Genomic DNA, 20,570 nt, shown 5'->3' with positions numbered 1-20,570 from the left:
CGATGTTTGAGTGAAATACTAGAACCTGGCATATATGTCACGAACAGCCATTAAGATCGCATTGATGTTGAAAATCATAGCCCTATTGTTGCAATATAACTTGGGAAGAACATCCTTTGGTGTGTCAGTTAACTCGAAAATCCAAGTCCCAAAGAGTGGTGAGTGAACTAACTGCAGTACACTTGTATCAAGCCAATACTTGAGGAAAGCGATAATTATCGAATAGATTGCGTATTCCATTCTAATAAATCAAGTGGGTTTTTGGTCTAATCACCCGATAGATGATTTGTAACACTCCCTTAAAAAGTGTCCAGTGCAATGGTAGATACATAAAACTGATCTGATATAGTAGCTAGTTTTGCAATATTGACATTCCATGTCGGACATAAACATTACCATAAGTACGATTTCTAGGGTTCTTCATACATTTTTTTTTTTACATTGTAATTGATTCAAATTCTAGTTAATTTCTCTTTCCTTTTCTTTAAGCTGAAATATTTTACCGTTATGTAGAGATTCTACGTCAAATGTCAGGCTCTTTCAAGTCAAGTCCTGCGTAGACAAATTTAATGGATTATTTTTAATTATGACTTGACGGATTATTATAAATTCGCATGATAGTAACTACCTCTATTTGATACTCCAACATTAGAAAATTTGTAAATTTAAGGGATACTAAAATTTAAGCAACTAAATGTTTTGAATGGGGATGATGAGTAGATATGGAAAAAGGATCATATTCCAGGATGTTGGCCAGTTGCAATGTAAAAAACTTTTTTACATTGAGCATAAGTGCATAATCGTATCACATCTTACACTCATATAATACCATTATCACCTAAAATACCAGATAAGAAATGAGCCATGGCTAAAAATAATATAACAAAACTTGTTGCAGCACTTATGGTGATTGAGCTGGTAGTGGTTAATGTTGGAGCAACAACAACTCATCACAATGGTGATATCTTATGTTGAAGCATAATTAACCTCTTGCAACATGAAAATGCACACCACCTGAACTGAGGATCAAATGATACAAGACTATACTCATCATTTGTCAATACTCATTCACCTAATATATCAATTTTATGTTAATACTTTGATCTTTATATTAAAAGCACTAACTTGTAACTAACTATATATACTATTTATAGTTTGATGAAAAATGAACATGAACATAATTTCAAAAATGTGAATAATAATTGTTGTGGATTTTCAGTACTCTCCAAAATAATTCAAATAATATGAATACAAAATCCAAATAAAAGTCAAATTTCCTTTACATGCCATTAAATATTACTACTATCTAGATATACCTTAACATCATACACTCAAATAAAACCATTCTCACCTAAGAAAATAGATAAAAGAGAGAACTTAGCCATGGCAAAAAATAACATAGTAAAATTTGTTGCAGCAATTATGGTGATGGAACTGCTAATGGTTAGTCTTAGAGCAACATCAACTCATAATTACAGTGGTGATCATAGTAATAACATTGCGTTAAATTGCTTAGCGACGTGTTCCCTAATATGTGCAATCAGCATAGACCTTATGCCTCTTTGCATGGCTGCGTGTTTACTAAATTGTAGCGATGATCCCAGATCACAATCGTCTGCTGTTAAAGACTGCACCACTGCTTGTGCCAAATCCACCTGTTCCAAATACATTGGCTCCGGTAATTTGTTATATGTGTTAAATATTTTGGTATTTATATGTATCTAAATCAACTGAGCTGAGATTTGTGATTTGAATTGTTGCAGTAGGAGCATTCGGACAATGTGTTGCAGATGAATGCGTTGGCAAGTGCTTATCAGAAGCTTGATATCTGTTCAAATTGTTAAGGAAATAAGTCTGTGATATTTTGATTAATTCACAGAAGAATTATAGTTTAATGAAATTATAAATTTTAACTGGATTTGGTAGTTGTTCTAGTAATTTATTTTGTGATCATTTAATTTCAATATCATCTCGTGACTCCATATATTCCAACAAGCAAGAGAGAATTTATCTGAATTAGTAAAAACTTCCAAATAAGCAAGAGAGAATTTATCTGAATTAGTGAAAACTTCCAAGATTTGGTTTTGTATACTGATTGAAAGCTTGCGCTCTATTGATGCACACTGGTGCGAGAAATGCTATTTGATGGAGTTTTGGTTAAAGATATTTGACATTAAAGACTTTCGATGCATGTTTCCAAACGCCCTGTAAAAGTCAAAACTGTGATCCATTAGAATTATGATAGGTGACTAAAATGAATGCTAGAAGTTTGCGGTAGAACGAATACAAGACTATAATGTTCTATTATATTCTTGGAATTGTAAGTCCCAATTGCTTAGTCATATCCAAGTCCTTAGCTGATTTTCACAGTAAAGATATTATAATGGAAATATAATTATACAGCCAGCATCACATCAGCAACCAAGTAGTACAGCAAGCTCATGACTCATCGCCACATTATTCATTCTGTTATAACCGTTTTCCCCGCCTAATTGTAGATAGATTAGAGTTTGGATAGTTGCATATATTAGAAGCTACACTCTGCTTGTAACACATTTTTGATGAATGAATAAATTTCAGAGATTTTACTTCTCTTCTCCACCAAAATTAACATGGTATTAGAGCTAAATTAGGTCATGGAACACAAATCTCCATTGATGCTGAAGCTTTGATTCACTTCATACGTTTATCTTCGCCTGAGATTTATCAGGTGTTTTCGAATCATGATCTTCATCGTAGTTAGAATTTTACACTTCTTGTGATTGATCATATCGTTTAGATTCGATTACTAGTTGTTGATTGACGATCATCATATCATTTCTTTATTTTACGGATTGATTTGTAGTTGATATGATTTTCTTTCTTGCTGTGATCATCAATCATTGCCTATAATTGATCAAATCTTGTGTACATCTTATTGCACATCACCTGTTCGATCATTGCATCAGTGAAACTTATAGTTTTTTCCTTGTTGCATCTGATTGTTATACTTGTTTCATAACAATCAACTAAAATCACAATTTCTCATGGCTACTGAATCATCAAATAATCGTGAAAATATGCCCCAAAATCATAACATTTCTAGTATATACTACATACATCCATCAGATGCTTCAACAACACAGCTTGTTTCTACTAAATTCTCTGGCGTAGGGTTTCATAACTGGAAACGTTCAATGATACTTACTTTATCAGCAAAGAATAAGGTAGGTTTTGTTAACGGTGCTATACCAGAACCAAATGTTGTGTTGATCATAAACTCTGGGCTAGGTGCAATGATCTGGTTATTTCATGGTTGTTGTTTAATCTAGATGAAACAATTGCTAAAAGTGTTTTGTTCATGAGGACTGCCCAAGAAATATGGGATGACTTAGAAGGAAGATATGGTTATGCGTCTATGGCACAAATTTTCTGCCTTGAACAACAACTGCTGGACATTAAACAGGGTTCAGACTCTGTTTCTGAGTTTTTTACTAAGATTAAAACCATCTGGGATGGAATCAGTGATGCTAATCCTCTACCACACTGTACTTGCGCTAATTGTACATGTGATTTGTCCAAAAGAATCAAGCAGCAACATGAGGATCAAAGATTGCTTCAGTTCATGATGAAACTTAATGACAATTTTACAACTGTGCGTAGCAACATCTTGATGATGCATCCATTACCAAATCTTTCTCAGGCTCAGAGTTTTCATTCAAGAAGAGAGACACAAGGAAATATCTCAGCTGACTAACCAAACAGAGACCATGGTTTTCTATGCTGACAGAAAAAGGTTCAACACTCAGAGGAACTTCAATATTAAGCCAAATGCTACCGAGTTTCCCAAAATGAATAATGCTGGAAATTATGTTGGCAATATTGTCTCTAATTCATTCAACAGAAAGGGAGCAAAGCCATATTACTTCTGCAACCACTGCAAAATACTTGGACACAGTATGGAAAGGTGCTTTAAGCTCCATGGCTATCCACCAGGTTTTCAGGCTAAGAATGATACTAGGAAGTTTGCAGCACTATCTCAACATACTCTTGAGGCAAATGGAAATGATCCAGAAGAAAATGTCTGTAATTCTGATAATTGTCCAACTGTTCCTTTGGAGCAGTATAATCAATTGATGGAGCTATACAACAAACAATCTAATGTTGCTTCTACTTCAACTAAGCCTAACTAAGCCTAAACATGCCTTATTAGCAGGTACATACCGTCTTTTATCTAATCTTAATCAGCAATGGATAATAGATAGTGGGAAACTGATCATATATGTCCTAATTTGAATAGTTTTGATCAATATGAATCTATTCAAGAACTTGATAGTTATATAACTAAACCTGATGGAACTAGAGTCAAAGTTTTACATATAGGATCTGTCAAGCTAAATGATGAAATAACTTTGCACAAAGTATTAGTAGTATTGATACAGGCTAATAGTGTGCAAACACTATAGTACATCCTAATGGACAGCTCATATACTTAGCTGACACCAGCATAACAAACTTTATTTTGTATATATTCTGCACTTGATTAGTTAGTTAGTTAGTTCTTGAGTTTCCTTTATCTCTCTCCTGCAATTCTCTCTCAATGTTAATCTCTCTTTTCCATTAGCTATGTAAAATACAGTACTGAAATGTTGATCATTAATAATGAAAGTTTGTCTTAGTTTAATTCATACTAATATCTTTACATTAGCTTACTGAGTTGATATACATCAACTTTCACGGTATCAGAGCAAAGTTCCGCATAATCATCATCAAAACTGGGTTAATCTACACCAAATCGCTGAAATTTCTCGATCCGCCATTAAAATTACAGAAGTGAAGCTTTATTTTCAGGTGTTATCATCTATATTTCTCTTCTCTGTTATAAGATCGTTTTTGTTTTAAGATTGATGTATAGCATACAAGGTGTTTGTGATGAAGATCGATAATTTTGTTTTCTCTCTTCACACCGAGTTTATATATCATTTGTAATCATATCATAACTGATTTACTGAGGAGCTGAAGAATTGAGAAAAATGTTTAATGAGATGAAGATGATCTGTTTGATGTTTGTTAAGTGAATATTTGTTGAATTGTTGCGATGTCTACAAGAGTTAGTCAAGATCCATCTAGTGTCTACTTCGTGCATCCGTTAGATTCAAGTACGAGTCAACTTGTTTTGGTTAAGTTCAATGGAGAAGGTTTTAGTAATTGGAAAAGAAGTATGCTTCTTACTTTGTCTGCTAAAAACAAGATAGGCTTTGTTAATGGAACAATTGAGCCTCCTGAAATAACATCTACAGACTACAAACTATGGGAGAGATGCAACGACTTAGTCATTTCCTGGATTTTATTCAATCTAGATGATAGCATTGCTAGAAGCGTGTTGTTTCTAAAGACAGCAAGGTCCATTTGGCTAGATCTTGAAAGTAGGTTTGGATATACCTCTGTTACTCAGGTTTTCTCTTTAGAACAAAAGCTATCAGAAATGAAGCAAGGACAATTGTCAGTCTCTGAGTTTTACACACAAATTAAAACTGTATGGGATTTAATGGATGATGCAGATCCCTTGCCAAACTGCACTTGTGACAAGTGTACTTGTCTTCTATCTAGAAGAATGAAACAAATGCAGCAGAATCACAGAGTCTTGCAGTTTCTTATGAAACTAAATGATCAGTTCTCAATGATTAGGGCTAATATTTTGATGATGGTACCTCTACCAGATTTAACTCAAGTTTACAGAATGGTTGCCCAAGAAGAAACTCATAAGGAATTTTATCAGAATCAGAATGAAACTCTTGCTTTTGTTGCTGATAAGAGAAGATTCAATGATACTCTCTCTCAGAATCTTAAGAGCACTGGGAATTCTCAAAGACAGGGGTTTAATAACTCAACCAAAAGATTCAATCAGAAACCAACAAACTCTTATTATTGTACTCACTGTAAGCTTGCAGGTCATAGCAATGACAGGTGTTTCAAGCTACATGGTTATCCAACTGGTTTCAAAGTTAGAGAAAGGAGATTTGCTGATGCAGTAACTCAAAATGAAGACAATTCAAGCAATACTAGCTCAGCTCCAGTGTTTATGCAACAATACAACGAGCTACTTGAATTACTCAACAAACATAAGATGTCTTCTTGTGATCAACATTTTAAGGAACCTGATATAGCTGGCCATGCCATGTTGGCAGGTAACATATGTTTACTATCCAATTTTTCTACTCAATGGCTTCTGGATAGTGGTGCTACGGATCATATCAGTAATAATCTATCAGATTTCATCAGTTTTAATCCTGTGAATGATATTGAGAGTCATATTACCATTCCTGATGGCAGAAAGATTAAGGTTACTCATACAGGGATAGTTAAATTGACAGACCAGATTACCCTCAATAATGTGTTGTTTGTTCCAGATTTCAAATATAAGTTGATTTCTGTACACAAATTATGCAAAGACATGCATTCTAATCTTTACTTTTCTGGTAATCACTGCTACCTTCAGGCCCTTTCTCAGAATCAGCCTCCACTTCTTCTTGGTGAATTACAGAATGGCTTATATACTGTTGCTAGTACTACATGTTTAAATCAACATTCAACTTTATGTCACAAGAAGACCGCTTGCATTACTGTGTCAGATGAAGCCAAGTTATGGCATCTCAGACTAGGGCATTTGCCATTTCATCAACTCAAACTGGTTCAACCAACGTGTTCTGTTCATGATGCAATTGAAGATTCCTTTTGCCAGATTTGTCCAAAGGCCAAGCAACCTCGATGTTCATTTCCAATTAGTAGTATACATACTGTTTCTACATTTCAGCTACTTCATGTTAACATTTGGGGCCCTTATCGGGTTAAAAATCACAATGGTTGTAATCAGTTTGTCACTATTGTAGATGATTTTACTAGATACACCTGGATTCATTTAATCAAGTTTAAGTCAGACGTTGTTTCTGTTTTGGAACAATTTGTCAAGTTTGTTGAAGTCCAGTTTAATTCTAAAGTTCATTGCATAAGGTATGACAATGCAAAAGAAATCAATGAAGGCAAATTATAACGCTTCTATCAACAACAAGGAATTATTCACCAAACCAGCTGCAGTTACACTCCTCAGCAGAACGGAGTTGTCGAACGAAAACACAAGCATCTATTGGAAACTGCCAGTTCTCTTTCCTTCCAATCTAATTTACCTTCTTATTATTGGGGCGAGTGTGTGCTCTGTGCTTGTTATTTGATCAATCGAATGCCTTTGAAAAGCATTTCTAATTTGAGTCTATATCAGAAGCTTTATAATGAACCTTTGCAGGTAGACAACCTTCGAGTTTTTGGTTGTCTTTGTTACGTTTCCACCACTGTTCCACACAGATCCAAATTTGATCCCCGAGCATTACCTGGAGTTTTTATTGGTTATCCACCAAATAAGAAAGCTTACAAGGTTTTAGATCTAACTTCAAACACTATCATCATTTCCCGAGACATATCTTTTCACGAGCATCACTTCCCTTTTCATGTCTTGTCTAAATCTGATATTCCATAATTTTATTCCTCCACAAATTTTCTACCTACTATTACTCCTGGTTCTTTTGTTGATGATTCTGATGCTTGTTTTCATAATCCTACTGATAGTATTGATCATACTAGTGGTATTGATCAGGCTAATAGTGATATTAATGTTCATTCTCCCTTTACAAATACACCATCTACATCTGTCCATACTTCTCCTGATAATTCTTCTGCATCAACACAAATTTCATCATCTTCTCAATCTGATATTTTACCAGTTGTTCCAGTAAGACAATCTACAAGGGTCAAAAGAGCACCTTCATATTTGTCTTCATATCACTGTCATCTCAGCAATTTGCAGAGTGCACCACATTGGTGTAATCTTGTCACATATGATGCATTACCTTCTGTCCACAAAGCATTTCTTTCTCAAACCTCTGTCATTCAAGAGCCTAAAAGTTATCAAGAGGCATGTCAGCATCCCTTGTGGATTGATGCAATCAATAAAGAGCTTAAGGCTCTTGCTGATAATAACACTTGGGATTTAGTCGAGTTACCACCTGGAAAGAAATCCATAGGTAACAAATGGGTGTTTAAAGTAAAACTTAAGGCTGATGGTTTCCTTGAACGTGGCAAAGCCAGGCTAGTTGCCAAAGGGTTCAACCAGAAACATGGTATAGATTACGATGAAACATTTTCTCTAGTCGTTAAAATGACCACGGTTCGTTGTTTGATTGTTTTGGCTGCTAGTAGAAACTGGAAACTGTACCAACTGGATGTTAACAATGCGTTTTTACACGGCGATTTAAAGGAGGAAATTTTTATGAAAGTTCCTGAAGGTGTTCCTCACAAAGTAAATCAGGTTTGTCGTCTTAAGAAATCTTTGTATGGCTTAAAGCAAGCCTCTCGTGAGTGGTTCTTCAAGTTACTTCAGGAATTATTGTTTCAAGGCTACACACAATCAAAAAATGATTATAGTCTGTTTATGAAGAATTGTAATGGCTTAACTACTATTGTTGCTGTGTACGTCGACGATATTATTCTTACTGGTGACAATCAAGTCGAAATTGAATGTCTAAAGTCCCATCTTGATAAAGTTTTTAGCATCAAAGATCTAGGTATTTTACATTACTTCTTAGGCATTGAGGTTGGGTATGTGACAAAGGGTGTTTTACCGACTTAGCAAAAATTCACCACATATCTTCTCAAGGATTGTTCGTTAGACATTTTTAAATCTGTTTCCACCCCCTTACCTTTAAACCTCAAGCTAAATCTCACTAATGGTCCTTTACTAGATGATCCTGAGTTGTATAGATCATTAGTTGGCAAGCTAAATTACCTCACAAATACGAGACAAAATCTCTCCTATGTTGTTCAAACTCTCAGTCAGTTCTTACATAACCCTCGTCTCCCACATCTTCATGCTCTTAACCATACTTTACGGTATGTGGCTCATACTATTGGACAGGGGATTTTACTCAAAGCTTCTAATACTCTTAAGGTGCAAGCTTTCTCTGATTCTGATTGGGCATCATTGATTTTATTTGGCAACTCCCCTGTTTCTTGGAAATCCAAGAAGCAAAGCACTGTATCCCGATCATCTTTTGAAGCCGAATACCGTGCCATGGCTGCTACTGCTTCTGAAATTACATGGCTAGTTCGTTTGTTAGAAGAATTTGGTGTAACAGATTTAGCTCATGTAACCTTACATTGTGACAATCAATCTGCACTCCACATCGCCAAGAATCCGGTTTTCCACGAACGAACCAAACATATTGAGCTTGATTGTCACTTCACTCATGATAAGGTTCTTGAGGGTCTTCTACAACTTTCTTATCTACCTACGAAACACCAACTGGCTGATGTGCTCACCAAGGTTGTTCCTTCCCCTCATTTTAAGGAACTTCTCTGCAAGTTGGGCTTGTCTGCTCTTCCATCTCAGTCAGCTTCCAACTTGAGGGGGGCTATTAGTAGTATTGATACAGGCTAATAGTGTGCACACTTGCACACTATAGCACATCCTGATGGACATCTCATATACTTAGCTGGCACCAGCATAACAAATTTTATTCTGTATATATTCTACACTTGATTAGTTAGTTAGTTAGTTCTTGAGTTTCCTTCATCTCTCTCCTGCAATTCTCTCTCAATGTTAATCTCTCTTTTCCATTAGCTATGTAAAATACAGTACTGAAATGTTGATAATTAATAATGAAAGTTTGTCTTAGTTTAATTCATACTAATATCTTTACATTAGCTTACTGAGTTGATATACATCAACTATCACAAAGTCCTGCATGTCCCTGAATTTCACTTTAGATTGGTTTCTGTCAGAAAGCTTAGTATAGACTTACATTGTCAAGTTGTCTTTACTGCCGATAATTGCTTTCTTCAGGGCCCTTTTCAGAAAAGGCCTCAGATTCATCTTGGTAAAATCACAAACGGCCTCTACAGTGTGGAGAATTCAAATTTATCTCTTTCTACTTCAGTTGGCCTTGCTTGACTTAAATCTGTTGGAGCAGTTAAAACTTGGCACCTCAGACTAGGTCATCTACCATTCTCTCAGATCAAATTCTTGTTTCCTGATGTACTTATCAAAAAATGTATTGATTCATGTATATTTGTCATGCTGCTAAGCAGACTAAATTTTCTTTTCCTGTTAGTAGTATCAAGACTTCTAAAGCTTTTGAACTATTACATGTTGATCTCTGGGGTCCATATAGGACTGATCTTTGACTGGATGTAGTCAATTTGTCACAATCGTTGATGATTTTACCAGGTTCACTTGGGTACATCTGTTGAAATATAAATCTGATGTTGGTCCTATACTAGAATCTTTCTTCCAGTTTGTTGAAAATCAATTCAAAACTACTGTCTTAACTATAAGGACAGAAAATGCTTTAGATTTATCTACAGGATTCTGTAAAAATTTATTTCTTAGAAAGGGCATCATTCATAAACAACATGCGCTTACACTCCACAACAAAATGGTGTTGTGGAGAGAAAGTATAGGCACTTGCTTGATACTTCTAGAGCTTTATTCCTTCATGCTAAACTTCCTTATAAATTATGGGGAGATGCTATTCTTTGTGCCACTTATCTCATCAACAGAATGCCACTTAGGAGTGTTAATTTTCAAACACCTTATTTTAGATTGTACAAAACAGAACCTCCACTAGACCATTTAAGGACTTTTGGCTGTTTATGCTTTATGTCTGCTCTTAAGCACAACAGATCTAAATTTGATCCACGAGCAACTGCTTTTATATTTTTGAGATATTCTAATAACCAGAAAGGATATAGGGTTTATGATCTGCTTCATCATACTGTAAGTGTGTCAAGGGATGTTCATTTTTATTAATCCCATTTTCCTTATCATTCCAGTTCCCCTGGATCATCCAGTTCATCCTTTCTTACTGATGTATTCTTACCCACTGCTACTGCCATTGACTCATCTGAATCTGCTATTCATGATATTTCACCATCTTCTACAACTTCAGGGTACATAGGCATTCCATAAATGGGATTTGCTGGCATAGTGTGTATCACGGTTGACATCTCAATACCACCAGATTGTGTTCCCAAAGGAACGTTAACGATGTGTTCCCGAATCTAGGGTAGAAAAGAAAAGAATAGAAAATAACCAATTTTCCTTTCTCTCTTAATCTTTCCAAAAGTGGGAAGAAGATTTTGTAGACAAAAATAAAGAAAACTTCTTCCCAAATCTGCAGCTTTCTTTTCCTTTCTTTCATAAAAGTTGTTCGGGAACAAGCTGAAGAAATGTATTCTTTACATTTCTTTTCTTTTCTCTCCAAAAAAAGTTTCTGGAATACAGCGTAAGAGTTAGGTCTGGAGGATTCGTCCCTAACGTCGGGATTGGTTGAGATTCGGGTGGTGGGATAATAGGATTCGCCATTCCTCGAGTATTGTAGGTCGAGTGGGGTGGAATCTTAATAATAGATAAGATTGTTTGAGTAGTTTCAGCAGGGGCTTCACCAGATCTGTTGTTTCTTCGTGTGCTTACCATGGTTGATCTCTTCTTCCCACAGACGACAGAAAATACTGTGGATAAAAAACTAGGTTATATTTATTATACTTAGTAGATTTATACCCGTGCAATGCACGGGAAATTTTTAATAATATTTTTAATGTGTTTGTTACATATTTATTTTATTATTATATTTTGTTTTAAATTTTTATTTAAAACTTTATATAAATTTTTGTTACACAAATATTTTTTTGTCATAAATGGTGTTATGTATTACTTATATAAATTATCTTCGCTTGTATTTACTATTTATTTTATTGAATATACGGTTTTCACTTGTATTTAATATAAATAGTGTTATTATTTCTTTTTGTTTTTTAAATTGTAGTCAACTTTTATACAAATTTATAGTTACATTTCTATTTACATGAAATTTAATTATGTGCTATTTGTTTTACTTGTATTATTATCCCAATTCATACATATAAAAATAAATTCATATAATTTATATTGTTGTAACTTTTATGTATTCCATATTTAATATAGATAGTATTATTATTTCAATTTTTAAAATTATTTGCCAACTTTTATATAAATTTCTAGTTATATTTCTATTTACAAAAAATTTGATTATGTGCTATTTCTTTAACTTGTATTATAATCCCGATTTCATACACATATAAAAATAAAGTTATATAATTTATATTGTTGTTACTTTTATGTTTTTCAAGTGGTGTCCTTTTTTTCATTTTTTTAAATTTAATAAAAAATTCTTTCTTTGTTTTTATTTATACAAAATATATATTCCTATTATTTTTCCTTTATAACTAAATATTAAAAAATACCCTTGACCAAATTATAACTTTTATCTAAGTTGTTATATTATAATTTTCCGTATAAGTTAATAGCATACATTAAACATATTAGGGAATTAGTTTTATTGTTGTTAATAAACTTATAAAAATCTTAATATAGTAAAGATACACGTGATGAGCCTTTCTTAGATGTTCCTGAAAACTACTCATTTAGTTAATGTGGGACTGTGACGACCAAACCATCACATACCATCCCATATCGTACTATATGATCTCCTTTACTCTAATTATATATAAGGATATAATTTATACTAAGGTTCGTGAGTTTAAAACCTTTAATGGTTGCGTTTTTATTTCATGGCTTAAATCTTCCATGCCAACGTGTTTAGATAATCAAGCCAAATTGTAGTTCTGATATGAGGGGTGAGACCCCTTATATAAATGTAGGCAATCTAGGGTGGGGAGATTTGGTGGACAAGTTTTTGTATTGTGTTGGATAGTGAAGTCCTAAGATGCAGGAAATTTATTCTTTACTGGTTTGGACAACTTGGAGACTACTTCTCTTGATATTATATCCTTAATAGGATACTGTTTGCAAGCTAATTTTTAGTCAGTTTATTAATTATGAAATTAATAAATATTTAGGATTTTAATCCTCATTAATTGGGCTTCTCTTTAAACTAAATCAGATCTAATTAATGTAATATTAATTATACATTTAGGGTTATTTTTATATTCTCTATCAAGAAAGTTGTAGAACCATGGTTTAGGTTTTTCTCACATGTTTCAATTGCAACTAAACCAAACCTTGTGAAAGTTTATATCCAAAGTTCATGAAATCTTCCGACAAAAATTTGTCAAGCAAAATTGCTTGTCACACTTCTGTAAAAATTAAGTGACCTTGTGACATAATTGTCGTAAGTATCGGAGATACAAATATGACATGTAATTTTTATCGTCAAAATTCAAGAATTTTACTTTTTTTTTACTATTTTGTTGAAAAAGAGCGATCCATTAATAACTTTTAACCTTGTTGTGAATATGTTGTGTACTTGATGATTACCTAAACAAAACATCTAAGTAGATTTTACTTAGTGAAATAATGTAGCACTCGACGGATAAGAATTATAGTCCCGACGGATAACTCATTATAGTCCCGACGGATGATTAACTTATTATCCATCGAGTGAGTAGCTTATGTAATAATAAGTTTGTAGCACAGTGTTGTATGCACCTTTGTATAGAATCTGAAATAGCATATAAGTCATGTTGACTTTAACTAGATATGCAGAATAGGTTGATTAACTGTACATAAGCAATGTCTTGTAATTCTGTATAAGTGAAATGAAGTCAAGTGCCAAAATAGCTACCAACGGATGCTTAACAAAGCTTCGACGGATGATCAAATGACTATCAATGGATGTTTAACATAGCAGTCGACGGATGATCAATTAAGTCATCGACGGATGATCTGAAAGTCGACAGATGATCATATCAAGATTCAAACATCAGTTGAACAGTGAAAGCTGACACACAGCCGTTGAGTTGGATACAAGTACACTGTAGAAGCCTATTAACTGGGTAATAAAGGACGAAAAGCAGCAAAGATCAAGACTGTTAGATTTTATATTTATTCAGTTCTTTTGACTTTGTAATCTTGGTAATATATAAACCAAGAGAGTAGAAAATAGAAAAATAACTGAGATAGCTAAGAAACAACAACGGAGAAATCTTTGTAAGCACTATCTTTAGCATTTCCTGTGTTCTTAGCAGTTCTATTTGTGTAAGCAATTGTGAGCATTTATGCACACAGAGTCCTCTAGATATATTAAATATATCTCTGGTGGAATTGTTTAAATCCACCAGAAAGTTTTTAAATACTCTTGTTTTTAATTACTTATGTTTTGATTCATTCAAGTTTACATTCCGCATTGTGCTAATCAAAACAAATATATCCATAATCGAGTTGAACATTTTTATTTCAAGAAAAAGGTTCAAGAATTCCATTCAACCCCCCTTCTGTAATTCTTGCTATATTGTTAAGGGACTAATAATTGGTATCAGAGCAAGCTTTTAATCTACAAAGAGTTTAAAGATCAAAAAAATTCAGCAAGATGAACAAGAAAGATGTTGGAGTCAAGATTCCTTTTCTTGATAAAGATAATTACCATCATTGGAAGGTAAAGATGCATCTTCATATGCTTTCTCAAGATGAGGCCTATGTGGACTGCATAGAAAGAGGCCCTCATGTTCCAATGAGAGCTGCAACAGGAAATGAACCATCTGTTCCAAAGCCAAGGCATGAATGGTCTGATCCTGATATTGAACAAGTCAAGAAAGATAAAAAGGTCATGAACATTCTGTTCAATGGTGTTGATGCAGACATGTTTGATAACATCATCAACTGCAAGACTGCCAAGAAAGTTTGGGACACAATACAGATAATCTGTGATGGTACTGAGCAAGTAAGAGAAAATAAAATACAGCTCCTGATTCAGCAATATGAGCATTTTCACAATGAAGAAAGTGAGTCACTCACTGACATTTTTAGTAGATTCCAAAAGCTACTAAATGCTCTTAAATTGCATGGAAGAGTCTATCAGACTAAAGACTCCAATCTGAAATTTCTCAGATCTCTTCCAAAGGAATGGAAACCAATGACAGTCTCATTGAGAAACTCACAAGATTATAAGGAGTTTACTTTGGAGAGACTGTATGGCATTCTGAAGACCTATGAGCTTGAGATAGAGCAGGATGAAAGAATGGAGAGAGGAAAGAAGAAAGGAGGATCCATTGCACTAGTGGCTGAACTGGAAAAGGAGAAGGAAGTGATGATGGAAGCTGTGGAATCAACTTCAAAGGCCTGTGAAAGCAAGGGTAAAGGGCTAGCTGCAGAAAGTGAAGATTTATTGAGTCAAGATGACATGGAGGACATTGATGAGCACCTAGCATTCCTTTCAAGAAGATTTTCCAAGCTCAAGTTCAAGAAAAACTTTGGAGCTGCCAAGCCAAATAGAAACATGGTGGATAAATCAAAATTCAAGTGTTTCAAATGTGGCTTGGCAGGGCATTTTGCAAATGAGTGTAGAAAGTCAGATTCCAGTAAGAAAAGATTTGAGTCTGTGGATTATAAGCAAAAATACTTTGATCTACTCAAACAGAAGGAAAGGGCTTTTATTACACAAGAGAATGACTGGGCAGCTGATGGTTTGGATGAAGATGAGGATGTCAGCTATGTCAATCTAGCCCTTATGGCCAAGTCTGATGAAACAGAGACAAGTTCCTCAAGCAATCAGGTAATCACTACAAACCTTGCACATTTATCTAAAGCTGAGTGTAATGATGCAATAAATGACATGTCTACAGAATTGTATCATTTGCGTGTTACACTTAAGTCCCTCACTAAAGAAAATGCTAAAATCAAAGAAAATAACTTGTTTTTGAGTGAGAGGAATAATGTGCTTGAGTCTCAGTTTGTTGAGTTTGAGAAACTAAAAATTGAGTGTAGAATTGCCAAGGAGGAATTAACTGAGTCCTTGAAAAAGGAAGAAATTTTAAAGAAGCAGCTCGATCGTGAACAGGAGGTGATTAAAGCATGGAAAACATCCAGAGATGTTCATGCTCAAATCACCAAGGTTCAAGGAATTAAGTCTTTTTGTGATGAAGCCTGGAAAAAGAATAAGGAGAAACTAGAACCTATTTTGGTAGATGGATTGCTGACAGATGTAGACTCGACGGATGATGAGAACTATCCGTCGGATAACAAAAAGTGTTATCCGTCGAATGATAAAAATCCCCATTCGTCGGCTGTGAGCAAACCCATTAGTAAAGCCAAATTAACCAAGCTAAATGAAAAGTATGGGTCTGTTTCCAAGAACTTTGTTTCAGGAGAGTCAAGTCAAGCCAAGAAAGGGAAGAAGGCTAATGTTGGTCACATGACTGTCAAACAGTTAAGTGACAGACTTGAGAAGATAGAGGTAAAAACAGAGACTAAAAGGAAAAACAATAGGAATGGTAAAGTAGGGATTAATAAATATAATAACTACACACCTGACAAATATGCTCCTAGAAAAATCTGTGTCAAATGTGGTAGTGTAAATCATTTATCTGTTAAATGCAAATCTGCCATGCCTACTCCCATGTCTGTTCAGCCTCAATTCTCTAACATGAATGCCATGCCTCCCATGCCTGTTAATGCTATGCCTACACAGAACATGAATGCACAGTTTGCTAATATGCCATTTGCACCTAATCCATATTATGCTGCATACAATATGCCTCAAATGCCATTTAGCATGCCTTACTGGAATAACATGTTTGCACCAAGCATGCCATTTCCTGTTAGCCATAACATGCATGATAATTCTGTTGCATCTAGTGGTTTCAAAGGCCCAACCCAAATGACTAAGGAAGAATCTGAAATTCCTAAGTCAAATGAGTTAAGACCTAAGAAACAGAAGAAGAAAGCTAACAAGGCAGGACCCAAGGAAACTTGGGTACCAAAATTAACTTGATTTGATTTTGATGTGTGCAGGGAAACAGAAGGAATCTTTGGTACTTGGATAGTGGTTGTTCAAGACACATGACTGGTGATTCTACCCTGCTCACAGAGTTTGAAGAGAGAGCTGGCCCAAGTATCACTTTTGGAGATGACAGCAAAGGTTATATTGTGGGATATGGCTTGATTTCAAAGGACAATGCCATCATTGAAGAGGTTGCCTTAGTGGATGGTCTCAAACACAATCTGTTGAGTATCAGCCAGCTTTGTGATAAAGGCAACTCAGTAACCTTCAACAAAGAAACCTGTGTTGTGATTAATAATCAAAACAACAAAGTGGTTCTCACTGGTGTGAGAAGAGGAAATGTGTATCTAGCTGACTTCAACTCAACTAAAGCAGAATCTGTAACTTGTCTACTCAGTAAAGCAAGTCAAGATGAAAGTTGGCTATGGCACAAGAAACTATCTCATTTGAACTTCAAGACCATGAATGAGCTGGTAAAGAAAGAGCTAGTTAGAGGCATTCCTATGGTGGAGTTTACAAAGGATGGACTGTGTGATGCCTGCAAAAAAGGGAAGCAGATTAAAGCATCATTCAGGAAGAAACTTGATTCAGCAATTGAAGAGCCTCTACAACTGCTTCACATGGATTTGTTTGGACCAGTCAATATATTGTCAATCTCAAAGAAAAGATTTTGCCTAGTAATTGTAGATGATTTCTCAAAGTTCTCTTGGACCTATTTCCTAAAGTCCAAAGATGAGGCTAGTGAAATCATCATCAATCACATAAGGCAAGTTAACAATCATCCTGATTTCAAAGTTAGAAGAATCAGGAGTGATAATGGAACCGAGTTTAAGAACTATGTCATGAGAGCATTTTGTGAGGAAAATGGAATTTTGCATGAGTTTTCAGCAGCAAGGACTCCACAACAGAATGAAGTAGTTGAAAGAAAGAATAGATCTCTTATTGAAGCTGCAAGGACAATGCTTGAAGAATCAAAACTACCAACATACTTCTGGGCTGAAGCTGTAAATACTGCATGCTACACTCAGAACATCTCTCTGATTAATCAAGCAAGATGCATGACACCTTATCAATTGTTCAAGAACAAGAAGCCAACTCTGAACTTTCTTCATGTCTTTGGCTGTAAATGCTATATTCTGAGAAATCAAACTGGTCAAAATGGGAAGTTTGATGCTAAAGCAGATGAAGGAATTTTTGTTGGATATACTGTTGGTAAAGCATATAGAGTCTACAATCTAAGAACCAACATTGTTGTTGAATCTATACATGTTGTGTTTGATGATAAAAAGATTGAAGGACTAAAAGATGGAGATTACCATGAGAGCCTCAAATTCGACAATGTTGAGATGGTCAGTGATGAAAGTGATGATGAAAGTGATCATGAAACAGTGTCTAAGGATAATGCAGATAAATCTACGACAAATGAAGCACAAAACTCAACATCCATCGAGTTATATAATGCTTCATCCGTCGGAAGGCAATCTGTATTATCCGTCGGAAGACAACCTGCCTCATCCGTCGGTAATCAAAATTCACCATCCGTCGGGTTATCAAAAGGAGCAGGAAGTCAAGGCAGATCACCCATAGAAAGCACCCCAATCTCAAATCAAAGATCCACAAACTCAGGGAGAGTTTCTAGCAATCAAAACTCAATCACACATCAAGACAACATTGAGGTCTCTTCATCTAGGGCTAATCTACCTCAACCAAGAAAATGGACAAAAGATCACCCCTTTGAACTGATTATTGGTGATGTTTCTTCCAGAGTTCAAACTAGGAGAGCAACTCAAGAAGAATGTCTATACAGCAGCTTCCTGTCTAAGGAAGAACCAAAGAAGGTAGAAGAAGCCTTGTTAGATCCTGATTGGATTTTAGCTATGCAGGAGGAGCTAAACCAATTTGAAAGGAATAAAGTATAGAAGCTGGTACCCAAGCCTACAGGAAAGAATCCAATAGACACCAAATGGGTATTCAGAAACAAGATGGATGAAAATGGCATAGTAGTAAGGAACAAAGCAAGATTGGTTGCTAAAGGTTATTATCAGCAAGAAGAGATAGATTTTGATGAAACATTTGCTCCTGTTGCAAGACTTGAAGCCATCAGAATCTTCTTAGCTTATGCAGCCCATGCCAATTTCAAGGTCTATCAAATGGATGTCAAAAGTGCCTTTCTGAATGGAGATTTGGAGGAAGAAGTATATGTAAATCAACCTCCTGGCTTTGAAGATCCAAATTTCCCAGAGTATGTATATTAATAACTGAAAGCACTTTATGGACTAAAGCAAGCACCTAGAGCCTGGTATGACACTTTATCAAAGTTCCTTTTGGAAAATCACTTCACAAGAGGTACTGTAGATAAAACTTTATTTTTTAGAAATATGAATGGCTCTAGTATACTTGTTCAAATTTATGTAGATGATATTATTTTTGGCTCTACAGATGAGAAACTTTGTAAAAAGTTTGCCAAACTGATGCAAAGCAAGTATGAAATGAGTATGATGGGAGAACTAACTTACTTTCTTGGTTTACAAGTTAAGCAAGTTAGTGATGGAATATTCATTAGTCAAACTAAATATATTTTTGATCTTTTAAAGAAGTTTGATCTAATGGATTGCACATCTGCAAAAACTCCCATGGCCATTGCAACTAAGCTTGAACTAAACACTACTGAAAAGTCTGTGGATATTTCAAGTTACAGAGGCATGGTTGGCTCACTTCTGTACTTAACAGCTAGTAGGCCAGATATAATGTTTGCTACATGTTTGTGTGCTAGATTTCAGGCTGATCCTAGAGAGTCTCATTTGATAGCAATTAAGAGAATCTTCAGATATCTCAAAGGAACACCAAACCTTGGCATTTGGTATCCTAGAGATTCTAGCTTTGATCTAACTGGTTATTCAGATGCAGATTATGCAGGTTGCAGAATTGATAGAAAAAGCACAACAGAAACCTGTCAATTTTTAGGAGACAAGCTTGTGTCCTGGTTCAGTAAAAAGTAAAATTCAGTTTCTACTTCTACAGCTGAAGCTGAATATATTGCTGCTGGCAGTTGCTGTGCACAGATTTTATGGATGAAAAATCAATTGCTAGACTATGGTTTGCAAGTTGAAAGGATTCCTATTTTCTGTGACAACACAAGTGCAATTGCCATCACTGAAAATCCAGTGCAACATTCAAGGACAAAGCATATAGACATCAAGTACCATTTCATAAGGGAACATGTAATGAATGGTACTGTAGAGTTACATTTTGTTCCAAGTGAGAAGCAACTTGTAGATATTTTTACCAAACCACTGGATGAATCCACCTTTTGTAGGTTGGTAAGTGAGTTAGGTATGCTTAATTACTCTTGAATTTATCTGAATTATTTTGCAAGTTGAAAAGTAGCCAAAAAATTTAACTGATTTTTAGTCTTGGATGAAAATTTTGGCTAAGTCAAAATTTGCATCTCGACGGATGACCATTATCCATCGAGTTGAGTCATCCGTCGATATACAAATTGTAAATAAAAATCAATTACTTTTCTGGAGTATTTTAAAGCTCGACGGATATCAACTTATCCTCATCCGTCGAAGTGTCTAAATCTTAACCGTTAATTCCCTGAACATTATCCATCGAGTATACTTACAGTTTGTAAGCATTACACGACGGATAATGAGTAGAATTTTTACAGTTTATTTTAAAACGGCTATTTTAGACAATTTCTATTGGGTAATTTACTTCTCTTAATTATTTTTATCAGTTGATTTTGAGTAAAGTATAAAAGCT

The 20,570-nt window shown here is 34.9% G+C and overlaps 1 protein-coding gene and 1 long non-coding RNA gene across 2 annotated transcripts; both read left to right on the top strand.

Annotated features, from left to right (window-relative positions):
• The first annotated feature begins 1,322 nt into the window (after nucleotides 1-1,322).
• Nucleotides 1,323-1,918, top strand: LOC141693785 (uncharacterized). Its single transcript, XR_012563251.1, has 2 exons — nucleotides 1,323-1,678; nucleotides 1,764-1,918. It is a non-coding gene; the product is annotated as an uncharacterized LOC141693785 (long non-coding RNA).
• A 1,108-nt stretch (nucleotides 1,919-3,026) lies between these two features.
• On the top strand, nucleotides 3,027-3,736 carry LOC141691206 (uncharacterized). The gene is made up of 2 exons (XM_074495944.1): nucleotides 3,027-3,270; nucleotides 3,312-3,736. The coding sequence occupies exons 1-2, from the start codon at nucleotides 3,027-3,029 to the stop codon at nucleotides 3,734-3,736; spliced, it is 669 nt and encodes a 222-aa protein (XP_074352045.1).
• Nucleotides 3,737-20,570: the final 16,834 nt, after the last annotated feature.

This window comes from Apium graveolens, chromosome 10, assembly GCF_009905375.1.
Source record: "Apium graveolens cultivar Ventura chromosome 10, ASM990537v1, whole genome shotgun sequence".
NCBI lineage: Eukaryota > Viridiplantae > Streptophyta > Magnoliopsida > Apiales > Apiaceae > Apium > Apium graveolens.
Note: the sequence above shows the minus strand (reverse complement) of the source record. Positions and strands in the feature narration are given on the sequence as shown.